Source organism: Protopterus annectens, chromosome 7.part1, assembly GCF_019279795.1.
Source record: "Protopterus annectens isolate FY-2018-M chromosome 7.part1, PAN1.0, whole genome shotgun sequence".
Lineage (NCBI taxonomy): Eukaryota > Metazoa > Chordata > Ceratodontiformes > Protopteridae > Protopterus > Protopterus annectens.
The window spans coordinates 167,069,989-167,089,772 of record NC_056740.1 but is presented as its reverse complement, the minus strand read 5'-3'; the positions used below and the strand labels follow the sequence as shown (position 1 = coordinate 167,089,772).

The 19,784-nt window shown below is 40.5% G+C and overlaps 1 protein-coding gene across 1 annotated transcript in view; it reads right to left on the bottom strand.

The window, feature by feature from the left end:
• MRPS25 (mitochondrial ribosomal protein S25) overlaps window positions 1–19,784 on the bottom strand; it is a 77,680-nt gene that overhangs the window by 10,977 nt on the left and 46,919 nt on the right. The window contains exon 3 of the mRNA XM_044078475.1: window positions 8,630–8,717. Within this exon, the coding sequence (XP_043934410.1) occupies window positions 8,630–8,717 (88 nt within the window). The remainder of the gene's footprint in view (window positions 1–8,629; window positions 8,718–19,784) is intronic.

Here is a 19,784-nt window from a genome sequence, read left to right as displayed (position 1 = left end):
TATCAATTATGAGAAATATATTAATCATATTTCTGTGAATATCTCAAGACAGGAGCACACAGTAATGGTTAAGGTATCATTTAAAGCTGACATTCATACTAACAAATGAAATTCAAATTGCATATGTCTGCATGGTACATTGATCAAGATATTGTGCTTTGCTTTTCCAAAAAGGTAAAAAATATGCACAGTATCGACATTACTTGCCAGATATTTAATAATGACTTTGACATGCACTATCAACATTTACACTGTTGGAAAGGTCAGTGTTTGCTGAACAACTTTTGTGTTTACATTTTTAGTCTAGCTTTTAGTTAAAGAGTTATGAACATTTGTTTTCTGTATGATATTACAAATGGATTTTCTGAAAATTAGCTCAGGCTGCACTGTTGTTCCTATGGTGGAATTAAGCAGGCAGCTTTTTCTGAGCTGCTCCGGAGTGAATGAGTTAAGAGACTTTGCTTTGCTCACGGGAAGGTGTGCCCTGCCCCCCCCCCCCCTTTGTTTCCAAAACTGCAGCTGATGAATGTGAGCAGTTATGAAGGCACTAGTTGTGACTTTACTGTTCTCCAGCTGGAGTGGCATAAAGTCAGAAACTCCCAAGTGTTTTTCAGAGTGTGACCTACGCACCTAGGAGTCAGTCATAGAAGAAAGGGGAAAAGTCTTATGTCCTGCAGTGTCTGATAGGCTGCTACGCATGCACTTGGTGAACATCTGGGGACTGATGTGAGGGGAAAAAAAAGTCATCCAGATCAGACATGATTAGCTCTGACTTGTAAACTTCCAGTTCTCCTTGGTAATTTTGACATGAAGATAGGCATCTTGTCAGACCAAAGAGACCATCCAGTCTCCTACAGCTAAATAGAACTATATGCAACATGACCATATCAAAAATTTATTTGAGATAGGAGGTATTTGGGCCACTCAGATCTAATACTGGCCTGAAATCTTTTGTTTCTTTACTGAGGAGTTGTTATTGCTGCTGGCCATCCGTGGGTGTCCCAAAGCTGCCCGATAATTGCCAAGGATACTTCCTTCTGGACTGTAACCTCTTTGAAAATTAAACTTAAGAAAGGTTCTTTTTAGTCTTCTGTTGGTTTTACTGTTGTTATGCTACACATAAAACATCTGACACTGGTCCTTTGCATTCCTATAAAGCATCAACAAGGCAGATCAAATTTTACACTCACAGCTGTAGGATTTTGTCCTCATTATTCATGGGATTGAGGTGTGCCCAGACTTTTCGTTCAGACAGACACTGTTCTTAGAGGAATTAATGAATCACCTTCATGTCCTTGTTAAATGAAGTCAATTAACAGGAGCCACGTGTGCTAGAAAACAGAAATGCCAGGTTTTATAACCCTGGCCAAGCTCTTCACTGCACATGCATCTTGATATAGGCCATAACTGACACAGTTGCCAGCTAGGTAGGACAGATAAATGCTATCACCTACTGCATGTTATCCACTATGTTCCAATAGAAAGCCATCATGTGGACCAGATAGATAAGTGTTCCTAACAAAAAGGTGGATGACAAAAAGGCTCTATTTCCCCTTCACTCAAGCTTTCATCTGATAGGTAAACTATTGCACGCTGTGGGGCATAAGTGATTTTAAGAACAGCTGCTGAGATAAAAGTATCTGGTTTGAGAATCTGACCAGAAATGCCACTCCCTTGAATGCTGAAGACTATTACTATATTGTTTTCCTAAAATGCATTGATGGAGGAGTACACAATACAATGAAAGGCCTTCTGCAGCATCCACTGTAGGGGGGGGAAATGCGTCAGTGGGCCACCCTCCGGGATAACATCCCTGGACTTCCCCATATTTTGGGTCAATGGGGAGATTGTGAGGAATTCGCATCTTCCTCATCAAGAACAATGTGCCTGTCTATTTGGGACAACCATTCCTATTAGGAGGGTTAGACTTCATTATTTGATATGTACATAGTTGTGTGTGTTTGTATTAAGTTAATAGGTTCTGGGATGTGTATTTTTTTTGTTTTGAGGCTTTTCATTACAACAAATCATAAAATGTGACAGAAGTATAAATGGAGTGGGACAAGACACTGTATAAAAGATCAACCTGCCAAACATTACTGAGTGCACGTATCACAAAAGCTGGAAAGAGACAACTAAAAAAGCTGTCATATGTAATAGGTGGGAATAATGACATTTTATCATAATAGCAACACTTTCCATATTATGTTGGAATGTCAATGGTCTCACAAGTATTCAAAAAGGAAAAAGAGTATTGATTTATATAAAGAAATGTAGAGTGCAAATACCAATGCTACAGGAGACATGTTTGGAAAGAACACAGCATATGAATTTGATAAAGAAAGAAATATAGGATTGATGGGAAAAGAGGAGTGATTGTACTAATTGTAAGGGAAGCTCCAATAGTGATAGAAGAGGGGAAAATGATTATGGTAGATTTGTGACAGGAAGTGACTACTGGCTAAAGAAGAGAAGTATGCTGGCATGTACTTATATTTCACCTAAATCTGCTATTATGAAGCTTAAAAAATTTTGCAAAAAATAATCAGCTTTCGGCAGGGAATATTACTTAGGAGAGGAACAGAATATGAGTTGCAGAAGTGAGGATGCATCTGTGAGGGACTAGAAGGGAAACATAACAAAATGGGTAAACTTCTAAAAAGTTTTCTGCAAATGGTACGGAATACATAAACTCAGTAGTAGGAACCCAGAGAATTTACATAATATTCCCCAAAGTACAACTGGGATAGATATTTCACAGCAAAGTGTAAATTTAATTAATAACTATTTCAAATCATGTGCCAATAATAATGAAGATAAAAATGAAGGGTAATAAAGTAAAGACAGGAATTTAAGGAATGGCTTGTAGGCATTATCTGAGAGTTATCAGAGAAAGTAGAAAGTTCTTCAGGAGTTTTAACTAACTAGTGGGATAAAATGAAAGTGGAGTTTAAAGGTAGGGCAGAAATGAGAGAACAAGAGATCTGGTTAAGAAGTAACAATAATTATTTAGATCAACTGACAAAGGTTAAAGTATTGCAGAATACAGGGAATCTCACAGTACAAGAACAGGCATAACTGCAGATTGCTAAAGAGAAAATAAGGGAATACCTGAACAATATGCATGAGTTTAGAAAGACTGTTGTTAAGAAGCTGTTTTTGATAACTCTACTGCACAAAACCTCTTAGCACAACAACTTTGGCAACAGAAAGTAGAAAGTGTTGTTGCCAAATGAAGGAAGCCTATAACAAGAAAGATAAACTACAGATCCAGTATTAGAGATATTTCAGAAATTATGAAAATTTGTATAAAGCAGATAAATGTGGAAATCAAGAAAAAGCACAAATAAACATGTTTATGCAAGACTTAAATATGCAAAGGTCAGAGGAAGATTAGACTCTATTAGTTAAAGTAGGAAGAGATGAAACAAAAACAGTGACATATAACCAATCTGCAGGGAAGTCTAAGAATAGATGGTATTCTGGTGAAAGCTTGAAAGCTAGGAGGGAATAAAGTGAAAGATCTGGAAGGATTGGTTTAACAGTATTTTAAAAAAAAGGAGGGGAACCACTAACATACTGGAAAAAATGCTGTGGTGGCTGTAATACCTAAAGACATGACCAATCAGTTCCAACTTCATATAGGCCTATTTCAATTTTAAATCATGATTATAAAGTATTTACATCTCTAATGGCTAAAAGAATGTCAAAGGTGTTGGCAAAAATCAATAAATATGGATCAGTGTGGTTCTGTAGAGGGGAGGCAAACACTGGACAACATTAAAAGAACAATGATGATCCAGAGAGAAGGAGACGTCTAAAAAACTGTCTTATGCAACAGGTGGGAATAATGACATTTTATCATAATGGAAACACTTTCCATATTATCTTGACATGTTAATGGTATCACAAGTATTCAAATAGGAGAGTATTGGTTTATATAAAGAAATGCAGAGTGCAAATACCAATGCTATAGGAGACATGTTTGGAAAGAACATAGCATATGAATTTGATAAAGAAAAAAATATAGGATTAAGAAAGTACTGCTGTTGGTGGGTCTTAATGCAGAGAAAGTATATGACACAGTAAACTGGGATTTTATGAGAAGGGCAATGGGAGAATTCCCAAATACATTAAAAAGGTTAACCAGGAGAATATACGAGGGATCAAATGCAAGAATTAAAGTGGAAGGGTTCCTCTCTGATAAGTTGCATCTGAAGAGAGGAACTAGACAGGATTTCTTTTTTCTCCCTTTGTTATCTGCATTATATTTAGAACCACTGGTAAGGAAAATAAGGAAATTTGAGAGTATAAACTGGTATGGTAATCAATACAAGTCAGCTTTATTTGCAGACAATGTTATTTTGTAACTGATAAATCCAGAAAAGGACATCTCTGTTCTGTGGAACAGAGAATTTTTTTTCAGGATATAAAATTAATGAAGATAAAACAAATGCTATAGCTGCAAACTATGTAGCCACATATGAATTGCTTCAGCAATACCCATATTTATGGAGACATGACAAAATGAAGTATGGATTAAAAAGGATTATGTTATGGCAGGTAAGACTATGTGGGAAGAGATTAAAGAAAAGATAATTTACAAGCTGAGTAACTGGAAGCTCTTCTCTTTGGATAGGGACAGCAAAATACAACCATAAAAAATGTTTTAGTCTATTTTATATACAGGTCAGGCATATTTTTAATCAACTAGAAGGAAATTTGTGGATAGGAATTAAGAGTTGGATTTTGTCTGGAAGGGGAAAGAGTGTAAGAGTAAAGTGGGATACGTTGATTCTTTAAATAGAACAAGTTGGTTTAGAATTACCCAATTTAATGGGATATATTTCAGAGGTACACGGTTACGGTTCTTATACATAACACAAGCAGAAAGGGATCATGATGATAAAGCTGGGGGAAATTCAAGAAAAAGAAAGGAGAGAGTGGGATTCTGGATGCTGATCCTTAAAGAGAAGAAACAGTAGTCAGACAGAACATTATACTCAAAGTAGCAGTGTATTCTAAGAACTAAAAAAAAAAAATACACCAAAAACCAAATAAAGATAAAAAAATACATGAGTAAAAAGCACTGAACAAATGCAAGACCACACAGGGAAATGCAAAACAACTGATTTAATGCTTGCTCGTACCTCGGCCCATGGCCTTCAAAGGAATACATTAAAGCATCAAACAACTCACTTTTAAGCCATCCTAATTATTAACTCAAACATTTAATTGAATAATTAACATCATTTATGAATTGTTAAATGCACTTAAACCTTTGGACCTGTTCCCACAAAATTTTGCAATGTTTTCCCATTTCTTTTTAAACATATGAAGTGACTTAACAGTTACACTGTTACAAAAACATGTACTCTCATATTTACTCTTAAATTTAATACTTTTACTTCATTAATAACCACATAATACATCTACCCATAATACCTATGAATACACATTCTTTTTAATCTACGAATACACATTTTTGCTTAATGCTGCTTGAATTCCATCCCTCCCCTCTCCTCCATAATTGTGCCCTTTAATACTATAAAACACATATTAACATCTTGATTCAAACCCTTTGGCCACATAGTGCCAAATGAATGAGCAACTTTGATTCCAACTCAGATAGTTTGTGCAGAAAATCTGTACCCCTGGTGTAATTCGGTCTGGCCAGGACACTAAAAAACTACTACCAGATCCCCCATAGCATTCAAAAAAAGCCTCACCACAGGATTTTCCATTCTACCATTCCGGATATCCCCATGATACGAACTTGTGTATTCTAAGAACTAAGCCAACACAAGAGTGGATAAATGAGATTCTGCTGATAGGGATGACTGCAATTAGGGGTACAGAGAATGGGCAAGGGGGCTAGAATTTACAAGAGGAAAATGACAAGGAAACCAAGGTAATGGGAACAGATTAGTGAGGGAAAGGTAATAGAATGAGAAGAGGCCAAGAAGACATCTTGAATGCAGGCTACAGAATGCCTTCCTATTAGGGATTGCTAGCAGAGTATAGGCAAAGAGAAAGGGATAGGGGAATCCTAAATGTAACGCCTGCAATGGTAGTTGAACCTGGAACAGAAGCTGCTGTTAATGGGATAATCAGTAGCACATAGAAAATATAGCATGATAACTACAGGCATCAGAGGAAGCTAGAAAAGACGAGAAAGATTCATGAAAAAACAATGGGGGAATGTATGTATGGCCCCCAAATATAGAAGATTTAGGATTTTTGCTTACGTGTTTGCATAGGTATTTTTATACCCCAAGCAGACTCCACAGAATTTTTCCTCAGGTAGATGGCAAGGAGGTGTGATGGCGAAGAAAGAGGTAACTGGGAACATATGTTTTGGGAGTGTAATGAGTTGACAGCCTTTAAAAATTTCCTACAGAGAACTCTGTTAGAAATACTGTGTGAGCAAATGGGTGTAAATACGGAAATTATTTATTATTGATTTACTGACTGGGAAAGTCCATTGGGTCAGAAACCCATTTTCAGTGGAGGCCTGGGGAGAAAAGCTCCAGGAAACATACAAAATATTAACATCATTGTCAAAAATAGTACAGTACAAAGAAGATAATATTCAGTTTTAACACATACTGACATTACAATTTTACGTAGACCAATGTATATTTTTTTTAAGCTGGGATACAGGATCTAAATTGCCTAGACATGACTAGAAAATGAAAATCAAAGTCTAAACCAACCATCTTTGAAGCAGAGAATATTTTAACAGAGATAAAAGAATTGGAAGTAGGATCTTTACAAAATGGTAGGAGCAAAGTACATAACATTATAGAACTTTGGGAACAATACATGCAGATGTTTTTGAGGCGGAATGAGGATGAAGGGAAGGCGGGAACTGAAACTTATGTAATGTTGGATTGATTATATAGTGCAAAAGAACATATGTAATGCATGAACTGTGTAACTGTTTTCTTTTATATAAATGCAAGTTTGCCCATGTCACACTTGATAATTCAATAAAGGTGTTTAAAAATGACTAATGTCATATAACTTGACATTAAATAAAGAAATTAGCTGTGTGCAATTCAGTAGGCAAATCAATGTACATCTTGCACATTACCTTCCTGGAGACTTTCATACAGAGACATTCTTGAATCTGACATTTTGAAGCTGAACATCCTATTAGGTGGTGAAAAAAAGGCCTGGGAATGAACGTGGTACCACAGCAATGATAACTGCAGAAATGGCACCCAGACTGACAAAAAAGACTGGGTCAGCCTTAAGATACCGGGGCCCAAATACTCCAGCAATAGGCATGATGGATCCAGCCATCAGCACCAAAAGATCCCACAGCAAAACTGGCATCAGATTCCCCAGACCCAAGCATCAGAAACAGATGAAATTGTCAGAGCTGACATTGGTAGCACTAACAATGACTGAAATGTCAAGGTCAGAAGCATCAATGCTGAGAATAAGGACAGCTAGGTCAATGTCAAAGTTTCAAGTATGGAACAGACTTCTATGCCAGAAAAAGTTAGGACCAGAGTCAGAAACAGTGATTAGTGGGGATAATCTCCACTTCCTGTATTTGGAAGGGAAAAAAAGTGAAATTATTGTCCCCAATGGAGCAGGATGTGAAAAGGTACTGGATACACTTGCCTTAGCTGCAGTAACAACAATTGCCAACCTGTCAGTCAAAAACCCGTCTGCCAAGGGCTGAAGTTGGTTCGGGTGTCAACATTTGTAAAAAAAAAAAAGGTTACATGTTTATCAGGGTTAATGTCAGAAAAGTTAGACATACTAAGAGTTTTACAAGACTGAGAAAGAAAAGAAGCTTTCTCCGCCATTTTAACTGTTACTTCTTTAAAAGAGGGCACCATGTTTTTATCCTTTACTTCAGATATTAGAAAGGAAGGGAGGCAGAAAATGGAAAATCCTGGGTCATTTGTGCAGACTATGCGTTCTCTTGACTGGAAGGAAAGCTACTTTGTCTGGTGCTACAACACTAAAGGTCCTGATGCTAGAGAACAGGCAGGCTAAGATACAGAGACGACACCGCTTTCAAGATGAAAGTACTTTTTACATTCATATGAAGCCAATTTCTGAATATTTCTGATTGCAGATAAAGTATGGCAGGTGCAACATATCACTAGACTTAAAATCTCTCTCTCACCCCCCCCCAATATAAAACATTAAAAAAAAGACGGCAAGCAGATAAGGCAGACTAAAACTGAGAGAGAGAAGCAAATGTTTTGGATAAAATGCTAAAAAACATGTATATAAAATCTTTGAGTAGTGAAGCTGAGAAAGAAACAAAATAAATTCTGGTGGATGTACGCAGAGACCTAAATAAAATAATTCTTCATACTACAAGGCAGCCTGGAAGCATTCAGACCACCACCTAAAATGAAGTGCTACTGAGAAAAGTTGGAGAGGTTAGGCGCTGCGACATATGATGGAATTGGGCAGGGTAATTTCCCTTGTAAGCTTGAGAAAGTTTTAATTGCCTAGTCGTCCTAATACCTGCCAGCCCAAGCCCTGCTGTTACCGGGGTTGGATCTGCTCTTACCAGATGCAAGTGTACACAGGAACGATTTTTATATATGTTTAAATATATAGCGTGGCAGGTTAGTTTAAACCCAGCAGCACTTACTGGCTTTTTCCAAGGATATATTTCACATGTTCAACAATATTCTTGTAATCCTTGCCTTCTACATCGACCAACACTTGCTCACCATCATCTAGAAAAACAAGAAACAGAGTTTTTACATTACTAATCAAAGACAGGTATTTGTATGGCAAAATAAAAATAGTGTACATTTACTTAATAAAACAGAAACAAAAGGAAACATTACAGTCAAGACATTCCTTACTTTTAAATATGTCATTTGATCCAGTTCACTTAGCTACAGCCATCCATAAGGCTTGAGAAATACCTGCCCTTAGGAGTCCACTAATGATACAAAAGGTAGAAGCAGTGTTACTCTATATTAGTGTAAAGCTTGACTAGATAATGCCAAATCCACACTTTCCAACTGAGTATGCAACCAATAAAGGAGCTATTAGGTTGCATTCTATACAGTACACAATTCTAGTTCACCCATAAAGATCATAAAGCAAAAACTCCTGTTGCTCAGCTAAGACTGAAATCAGGCCATAATCTATGGCCTCAATTATTTTACTACAGATACAGCCAGCCTTTCAGTCATAAGATTGCTTTCTCTCATTTGTGGCACACTGGCACAGCGAAGTGCATTGTAAACTCACAGCAAGACGTTCTCTGGTTCAGTTATCAGCTGGGGTGACTTCTGTTTGGGATCTTCATGTCCTCCCTGTGTATGTGTGGGTTTTCTCCCACAAAGACATGCAGTAGGTGGATTGGACACACTAAATTGTCCATAGATGTGTGTGTGGTATGGAAGAACAGCTGCAGCATAGATAGCCAACCGGCAGTGCGAACCTTGGCTCTAGATGACAGACACCCTGACCCTGTGTGCACAAATGGGAAAAGGGGTTGAGGATGGAAGGATGGATTTGGCAATTAGAAAGTTTTGCATGGCATACTTTGTGATACTAACCTGATGGCAGTACTCCAGCACAGAGTATACACTATTTTTTTTTGGACTTTAGGAGAAACTGTAAGAAAATTGAATGCTTACTTCCTGAAAGCTGCCAGTGCAGATCTGACTACCTACTAGCCACCGATGAGCTACTGCTGAATGCTTCTTTAAACTCATGATTTAAGACATCCACTGCTTTCACAGCATAGCAGAATAACAAAAACAGGCAAAGCTTGACAGAGGATGACTTCAAATAATTTTGATAAAAGATGTCATTCAATTCAGTTTTACAGACTATAAAATACACAAGAAACATACATAAAAACAAATATGATTACAATTAACCAATTAAAGCTATCAAATAGTTGACAAACAGTAATACAACAAACTTATTACATTTAGGAAAAAACAACCAATTTCAACATCTGCTGACATAAATTCAGCTTCAGAGAAAATATCTTGCTGATCTCTGGCCATTAAACATCCCTCCTGATTGTAATTTAACAAAATGAACCTCTCAAAATCTCCATCTATTCAATCAGCAATAGCAATCTCTAAGATAAACAGGTGGTCAATTGAACCGCCACGGATTCCTTGCGGGTAGTAGCAAACTACAAGAAGGAAGGGGTCAAAAGAAGCACAAAAAGGAAGCAAATACTGGCCAATGATAGATATGACTAGGCTTATGCTGAGGCTGTTTTAATGCCTTCCTCTTTCACTAATAAGCCGACCTAAAATGCTCCTATACTGACAAAAACAAGAGCTCTCCAAAAAGATAATTCACATTCTTCTTTCAAGTGAGAGTATAGGAGGCTTAAAGCAGATCATAAGGAAAAATGTAAAAGAAGCACAGCATTCTTAAAGCAAAGCACAGCAAACAACGAGGTCAGCTTTTTTACTGACTTATCAAAAGGCAGAGAGGTGAAACGTGCAAATAACAGGATGTTAATGAATTTCCCACTACCTCATAAAGATCTGAAACATATTTACGTGTGTGACAATGGCAGCTTGTATGCCATAAAAAATAAATAAATAAATAAATAAATAAATAATATAACTACCTTACTACACTGTACATTTACATCAAGCCAGCATGTAAAACTCGCCAATCATTAGCGGACGGAGTTCGAAGCAACAACTACACTGTACATTTACCATGCTCGGACCATTTCCACCAGTGTTGAGGTTGTAGCTCCGTCAGAGCTATGAGGGACACAAGTACCACAGGAGCCGTTCAGGATTAGAGCTACTCTAATGCTGGCCAGTTCACTCTACTACGAGGGTGGGGGTGTTTTCAATGTAGAAGTACCTGCTGGTGGTGACCACCAGGCTATGCTTGGGTATAAAATCATTTGGTTTAGCCTACATAGAGATAAGGTATTGTAAAAGGACACTGGTACAAAAATGGGGCATGTAGTACACATTCAACATCCACTAACAGCCTGAGGAGCAGGAGCATTAAAAAAAAAAAATCCATCTAGGATTGATGGCCACCTACTATTCAACTCTAAGATCCCACTACTTCAATAAGTGACAGACCCTTTCCAATGATGAAGTAAGGTGCTAAAAAGGACACTCGAGGCAATGGACTAAAGGACGCTCGAGGCAAATGGACTAATCTGATGATGGCAAAACCTTGCTACACTTTGCTGAGTCATTTGATTTGCTAACTGGATTGTTTGCAGTAGAAAGTAGAGCTATGTTAGGAACGTGCCATAATTGCAGATGTTTAAATAAATTCACTGCTGCAGCACTGATTCTTGGAATTCCTACTTGCAGAAGCCAGAGAGCTGGCCTGAATATCAGGGCTCTTTCTCTTCCCCATCCTGGATCGGGAAACTCATCTTCAAGTCTTTGTTGTCCTGGTACAGTACAGTAGCTGATCCTGACCACACTATGGCCAACCCAGGGTTGACCCAGCCCAGGTGGAAGAGTACAACTAGATGGACCCCTTAAGCCTGGAACTCTTGGTTGCTTCTGACTTCTGAGCAGAAGAGAGTGCCTAATCTTGGAGAAAAGGGGGGAGACACACACACACAGAGAAATATGTACTGATGAAGGACAATCTGCGTACCCTCCCCAGCACAAAGGTATACCATGTATAGGAGGAGGGAGGGAACAGGTTCTGCAGCAGTGAACCTACTCAAGCATCTACAATTACTTTAACTTCTTAACATAACTATACCATGTTTTTCTGTAATTCACTGTTGCAGTATTGACTCGTGAGATTATTCCCAGAGCTTAGAAACTAGAATGTAATTAGGCTGTTCTACTAACAGTGAATATAAGGCTCTGCAAAATGGCCATGGCAAAACATGCCCTAGTCCTGGAAATGTTGGCTAGGTTGTAATGCTTGGAAAAAGTGTACAATGATGACCAACCGACTGTTTCCAAGACAGCTTGTGTAGTGACCCCTCTAAGGAGGATTTCAGTAGTAGCTCTGGTATAATAAGTTTTCCGCTATCTGGTAACGGTTAATCATGATGGGTGTAAAAGAAAACAATGCAGTGGGCTATCCATTTAGATACTGTTGGCAGATTTCACTTCTCTTCCTTTGGCAAAGCAATAAAGAGCTGCTCCCCTTCCTATATTGCGCTATCCTGTCTGGGCAGAATATTAAATATCAGTCCAAGTCCAGGGACTGCAAGATTCCTGGTCCCTTGTTCTGTGGGATGGAAAAAAACATTGCCTAGTTTAAGTAAAGTATTACAACTACTTAAGGGATGAAGGATGGATTGATAAGCAGGGCTACCACTCTTTGTTAAATACCTGGAAAGGTTTCCTGCACATGAGGGCTTGCAGATCTGTTTTCATAGCATGAACATCAGCCTGGTAGATAAGGACAAATCTTCCAAGACAGGAATTTTACTAGTGTGAAAGCAGCCATTTCAAAGGGGGATAGAATACGTTTTCTCGGGCATAAGTTAATGCCTCTTTGTGCAGCAATTTCTATTTGGGGGGACCATGAATGCAACACCCACTTTAGGAACTGCCTCACTAGCAACTACATCAAAAGAGGGGGGCTCTAGAGGCAAAAATAGCCATAAAATGTCCCTTCATGCAGGCATATTACAGCCCTGCTTTGTAAAGGTCTGACAGATAAACAAGTACTACAGACAGCTGTGGTGATATTAGACCCTATCCTCTCTATCACTTCACCAGTGGGAGATTCTTGTCCACTTTACCATGCAAGACTTTTTAGAGCCAAGTTTCCTAGCCTCCCACAAAAACTGTGCAGCATGTTTTCAGGAGAACATTGTGCCTGGAAGGAATGGGTGATAAAGTATCCACCCTATCAGCCACACAGTCCACAAGCCTGGATGAATGATCAGTCCCTTGTTATGAGTTGAATGTTTCACATGCTGAGACAGCATAACCAGTTCTTCCCTTGCTAGGCTCAGCAGAAGGAAGAAAATCTTTCCTGGAACAAAATGGTAGCAGTTTTGACCTCTCCTCCATTATATTTTGCAATAGACTTGGGATCACAGTTACAGTAGGTAGAATATAGAGATGTAAACTTACCAGAGAATGGAGAATCCATCTGACACCCAGGCCTTTATTGTGGGCATTCTCTTGCATTTGCACATTTGTTTTCTCCAGAAGTAGATATATCTGTTTTTGGTACACCCAAATTAATGGACTATGTGCAAGAACACTTGCCTTTTTAACATCCATTCACTGATGTCTAGTCCTGTTCTGCTTAGGTGGGTTGCCAGTATATATTTATAATGGAATGTACTGGGCCCTATAGATCAGGCCTGCCACCTGGGATAGTACCTGTGCTTGCATTGATAGTCTCCACAGAAGGTAAGAGTGCACCCCCTCCAACTACTTGTTGATATACCACATCACTGTGGTAATACCAGTTAGGATTTGTAAAGTTCCCCATTGCCATACGGTTTTGTAGGCTCTGATGGATAGAATTACTATCATCATATCTTTCATGTCAATATGTTTATCAATGTCTTGCCCCATGTCCTCTGCACTCTCAGTTCCTCTAGTGGGCACCCCAGGTAATGGCCAAGGACTCAATGTAGGATGCTCATCTCATCTCTGGGCTATCTGTACTTAAAATGCAAAGACTAAAAACGTCATGGGAATGCATGACTAGGCTTATAAAGATACTCAAAGATCAAAAGCCTAACAAGTACCTATTACTCCATTATCTCCTTCTTTTTATATATATGCACTATTCTTTACCCAAGGAATCTCCTGCCAAGGACAGCCCAATGTCCAGCCAGTATACCAAAGCCTTTTTTTTTTTTTTTTTTACCTTATAGGCATCATACTTTGCACATATGCTTCCTGTGCAAGGCATAGGGCATAAAGGTGACATACAGCGGCACACACACAAACACAACTTCTTTGTTGCCAGTCCAAACACCATTGTTGAACATCGATCTGAATGCCCTTCCACTGTGCTGGTTACCAAGCCATGTTTTAACACAACTGCCCCAATGGGGTTTCTTCTCTTTCTTCCATTTTTTGTGGTTCTTGTGTTAAAGTCATCCAGAAAGGGAAAATGTCAGTGTGGGAGGCAAACTCCCCATAATTACTTGTCATGATCAGTGCCTTTCTGTTGGGTGGTTCCACAGTCATGCGCAATGCTTTACGTGCCAGGTGTTTCTGCCTAAGACACTATGTAATCACCTCTCCTCCTTGTCCATAAACTTGGAGAACCAACATCTTAAGTTGTTGGCTCAGGGTGCTAAGGCAGAGTCCTCCCATCTCAAGGGCCAGCTGTCTGCCGAGGAAGCCAAACGATTAGGCCTGATCCGGCTGCTGTCCAGCCTCCCTAGATGCCTCTCTTAAGGCTGGTGAAAGCCTGGAGAACCACCCAGTGGTTGCTTTGGATTCCTCTGCCGCAATCCCATTGGAGGCCAAAACGCATCAGGCTTGATGCACTTCCTCTGGGACTTTTTGAACGTCTGCACCTGATGTTGAGGGGGGAACCTTGGTTAATTATCTGAGAAGGACCACAAGGGATTCCTCAAATCTTAGTTAGGGAGGAGATTCCTACAACTGCTACTGAGACTCGCCAGGGGTCTGACCTGAGGGAATTTTGTGGGGACGTCCAAGAAAAGCATATTTCCCTGTTGTTAAGGCTCTCCAATGTGAATGGCAGGATTTCACTCAGGTTGTATTTAATACTTTGATGGCTTTGAAGCCTCCTCAAGGGGTCTCTCTGCCTGCTCTTCCCTGGTCTTCAACTCCCCTCAAGAGGCCTAGGGAGTTTGATTCCTCGGATGAGGACCTAGATTGAGGAATAATCTTTGGCGTATTCTTTCCAAATCCCTTCCCCCTTGGACTATGGTTCAGAGGAAGAGAACCTAAGTCCAGATTCCCCTTTGGAGGAAGTCTCCTTTGTGGAGACCATTGCCTTTATGATGAATTGTTTTAATTAGGATTGTTCTCAAGTCCCTGAGATTCAGAAAAGATATGAGTTCCTACAAATTGAGTCTCCCAAGCCATCTGCTGTTCCTCCTGCTCCCGCTGTCCTTCTGGATACTTTCTTAGCAGAGCCTGTAGTCCATGACACACAGCCCCTTGCACCTAAGAAGTCAAACAGGCTCTATAAAAGTACCTGAGGTATGCAAATTTCTTTATAAATGCCCTTCTGTAGTGTCAGTCTCCTCTGTCAAGCCATCCAAGTCACTGCTCTCTACCAAGCTGTTGCATTCTGATAAGGACAGTAAAGCTATGGAAAGGCTGGGCAAGGAGTTTACACTGCTGCCACTTTATCTTTTAGGGCCATTAAGTACCAAACTCATATAACCAGATATTTATTGGCTCTCCTTTCTCAGGTTTCTAAGGTGGTTTCTGACCTATCTTAACTTTGACAGAAAGGCTTTGGCTCTACTTCAAGTTGTACAACACTCATTAGATGCAGCTATGATTCAGCTGATCCCTCTTCCAGGGCTGCTGCCTTTGATTCAGTTATGAGACATTATTCCTGGTGTCGTCTTCAGGGTCTCCCTGATGACATTAAGGTTAAACTTTTGGATGCACCTTTAGATAATAAAATATTTTTGGTTCTGGCACTGCTGGGTTTTCAAGTCTCTCCAAAACAAGGACAAAGCCTTGCAGGAGAGTTGAAAGATATGTTTCTCATATTCCCAACCCCCCTGGGAACTGTTCTTCCAAGTCTGCATGTCTGTAGTCAATTTTGCCCTCTCCCGAGGGCAAGATGGGTTCTTGGCATGTGACTCCTGCTAAATATACTCAGATTCCTGCCACCAACAAAAATGCTTTCCAGGACAAGCTGGGTTCTATTTGACAGTTTGCTTCCTCCTTCCATCGGCCAGGTTTCTCTTGTCCTTCCAACTTTCCCTGTCTCTCCCAAATTTGCTTCAACTCAATTTAGATGCCGATTCTGTCCATTACTCATCAGGGACATGTCACTGTCTGGAAGTCCTTCCTCCCTTTTCCAGGTATTCCTCAGCTTCCTTGGGAACAGCTCTTTTCCCAGGTATTCCTCAGCTTCCTTGGGAACAGCTCTTTTCCCAGAGGTTCTTCTCTTTTTTGGCTCAAGGCACCATTCAGGCCATGCTTCCTGCCCAGGTAGGGAAGAGGTTTTATTCCAGGATATTTTTGATCCCACAAAAGGGGACATATGGACACCAATTCTGGACTTTTCTAGGCTGAACACCTTCCTCAGGATTCCTTCCTTTTGGATGCTATCACTGCAGACATTTTCTGGTCTTCCACCCCAGGCCTTTCTGATATCTCTGGATCTCAAGGATGCATATCTCCATCACCTCTTCAGGAAATGTTTAGATTTCTCTGTCTCTTGCTTGCATTTTCAGTTCTCTGTTTTGCCCTTTGACCTCTCTACTGCCTCAAAAGTATTCACCAAATGCCTCACTCCTGTTATTGCTTTTTGCAGGGTACAAGGAATTCATATATTTCCCTATTTAGATGATCTGCTTAGTCAAGCTCCTTCCCCAGCTCTCTTCTTAAAGATCTCAAGTTCACTGCTTGCCTGTAAAGAGAATCTGGAGATCACCATAAATTTCCAAAATGCAGTTCTGACACCTTCCCCAGGATGAGATTTTCCTCAGCTGCAGGTTTCAGACAGTTTCCATGCAGGCATCTCTGCCTGCCCCCCAAGGCTCTGTCTCCAAGTGACTTTTTCCATTCCCTTCTTTCTCTGGTGTCCGTCTCCACCAAGGAATTTCTCAGGGTTCTTGGGTTCATGGCTTCTACCATTCCCATGCTCCCTCTAGCCAGGCTCCATATGAAGAAGCTTCAGAGGTACCTCAAGTCAGTGTGGCTCCAACATTGCCACCCGCTGGATTTACTGGTACCTTTTCAACCCTGACTCAAGCTTGAGCTACAGTGGTGGATTCACAAACTTTCACTCAACCCAGGGCTTCTTTTAAGTTCGAGAGCCAACTTAGGAACTCTTTGTAGACACCTCAGACGGAGGGTTGGCTGCCTCTTTTGGTCCACTAAAGGTCTGGGATCTCTGTTCTCCTCGTCGGAAGTCAGATCACATCAATGTAAAAGGAGATGAGGGCTTTCCTTCTGGCTCTTCAGGATTTCCACTCCCGGTTTTATCCTTGGACCCTCAAATGTTTTCACAGATAGTACCACAGTGAAGTGGTATGTCAATAAGCAAGAGCTCACAAGGTCATATCTTTTTTGCAGACTAGCTCTTCAGGTCTGTGATGTAGCTATCCAGTATCAAGTGACTTTTCAGGCAGTTTACACTGCTACTAGATTCTGCTCCAAGGTTGACTCCTTGATAAGTCCAGCACATGAATGGATACTTCACAGATGTGTTCTTGGACATTGTCCATTGGTGTGGTATTCCTCAAGTAGATCTTTTGGTCTCCACTCTAAACAGGCAGAGTCCCAAGTCCTCTGGTTTGGAAAGTGGAGGCCCTGTATTTTCCTTGAAAGTGGAAGTTTCTATATGCCTTCTCCCCCCTTCCTTGGTTGCCACGAGTCTTGCATAGTATCAGGTAGGACTCTCCCAAAAATCTTCCTAGCGACTCCCCTCTGGCCCAGACAACATTGGTTTCCCTTTCTTCCTCACTTAGCCAGGGGCAATCACCATAAGTTACCTCACGGGGTGGCTCTTCTCACATAACATAAGGGATCTCATCCATCCTCGCTTGTTCACTCTTCAACTGACGCTGTGGTTGATAAGGTTTTGATTCCTTTCAGGCACCTCTTTTCTGAGGATGTGCTTTGGGTTCTACAGGAGGCCAGGAAACCCATTACCAGAAAATCACACATGTCCAAATGGAAGCAATTTTCTGTCTAGTGCCTCTCTCTCGTCATCAGGATCCACTATCTGTAGAGGTTCCTCTGTCTCTCTTATATGCATGATCTGCTCCATGCTAGGTTGGCATATTCTTTAGCTAAAGCCCATCTGTCAGCATTTTCTGCTTGGCTGCTCTTGACTCCTCCTCCTCCTGGCTCTAGATTTGACGTCAAGCAATTTCTTAAAAGAGCCCTTCATATCCGGCCTCTCAGCAAGCCTATTCCACCTTCCTAGGACCTCAATTTTGTACTTGAAAAATTGACTCAGGCTCCTTTTCATCCTGCTTCTTCAGCTTCCTTACAGCATTGTACTTGGAAGACTGTTCTTTTGCCTGTCACTTTGGTGAAGAAGAAGTCTGAATTTCAGGTCCTCATGGCTATTCCCACCTTCTTAGTTTTCCAGAGAGACATAGTGTCTCCTCCTACTAATCCTTCTTTTATACCAAAGGTGGTCAATGAGTAGTCCCTTAATCAGTCTAGTCATGTTCCTTCCTCTACTTCTCTGCAGTCTACCAGTGAGAAGACTCTACCCCCCCCCTTGGGTGTGCACAGACAGCTCAGATATTATTTGGATGAAACTAAAAGTTATTCACAAATCTGAGCAGCTTTGTGTTTTCATCCCAGGTCTTTGGATTTAACAGTTTCCTTTTGTTATTCTTTTCATGGAAAACATCATTAAAGGAGCATTCTATTAGGGCAGTTGCCTCCACTGGTTCTTTTTGCAAGGGTTTAAACACAAATTCCATCCCTGAGGCTGCTACTTGGTCCTCTGAACATACTTTCACTAACCATTACAGGTTGGATGTTATCTCCAGGGCCAGGGCAGGTTTTGCCAGAGCTATTGTACATGAGTTTGTAGACAGCTCTACTGTACATTCTTCCTCCCAGGCGTCTTCTGGAGTTGTTGTACTGTCAATTAGGTTATGAATACAGCAACACTGATAAGGAAGGACATAGTACAGTTGTGTAAAATCTTACCAGAACAGTAGATGTCCTCTTCACTGCTGCAGTACTCCCTCCCTCCTACACCCTCTGTTTTAGCTTTTGCCCCGTACTTTTCTTGCTCTCCTGGCCAAGGGCTTCTCCCATATTCTATTTCCTTTTTCTCCTCCTGTATGCACATGCTCTCCTTGTCCACAAGGGTATTCAAACCCTCCTGTTTTTTTCCAGTTCTCAGAGTGAGCATCTGTACATCATCTTTATGCCCTACGCCCTGCACTGGGAGCACACGTGCAACCTACAATGCCTATAAGGACTAAAAGGCTTTGGTATACAGGCTGAACATTGGGCTACTTTTGTCAGGAGATCCCCTAGGTAAAGAATACTGCAAAAGTGAAGAGAAGGACATCTACTGTAATGGTAAGATTTTGTACAACTGTACTGTTAAGTAAGATCTGTCCTATCTGCTATTAGAGCTCTTTCTTAATGTAGGCTAGCAGTGGTACGGCGGTCTGCATGACTGTGTATGCCAACACCACCAGCTTTGGTGGTGCTGATGCAGATTCCTCACCGTTTTGCAAAGATGGCCTGCCAGGTCATTTCTAATGTATCTTCATGATGGAGATTAAAAAAGATCTTTGAGAAAATTAATGTTTTTCTCCTTTCCTTTTAGCTTCTTGAACACCTTTACCACATGGGGGTCCAAAGAGAAGCCTCTTTTCTAGAGCTCAAAGAGCTCTGTTTTCACAAACTCTAGAAGCAGCTAAGTCCCCAACCAGGTAGGTCTCTTAACCAGGAGTCCCACAGCAGCTAACCTGAAAAATACATATAATGAATTCACACTGCCATATTTCACAGACTGCCTAGCAACTTAGGCACCAAGGCAGCACAAGTCAAGCATTTCCCTAAGCCCCCCTTATCTTACAACCCCTTCTGCCTTCTATCTCAACTGGCCCAGGAGGGAGTCCTGGAATTTTACCAAGTAAGACGGTCAGTGGAGGGCCTTAACAACCAGGATGACTGCAGAGCATGCCTTTT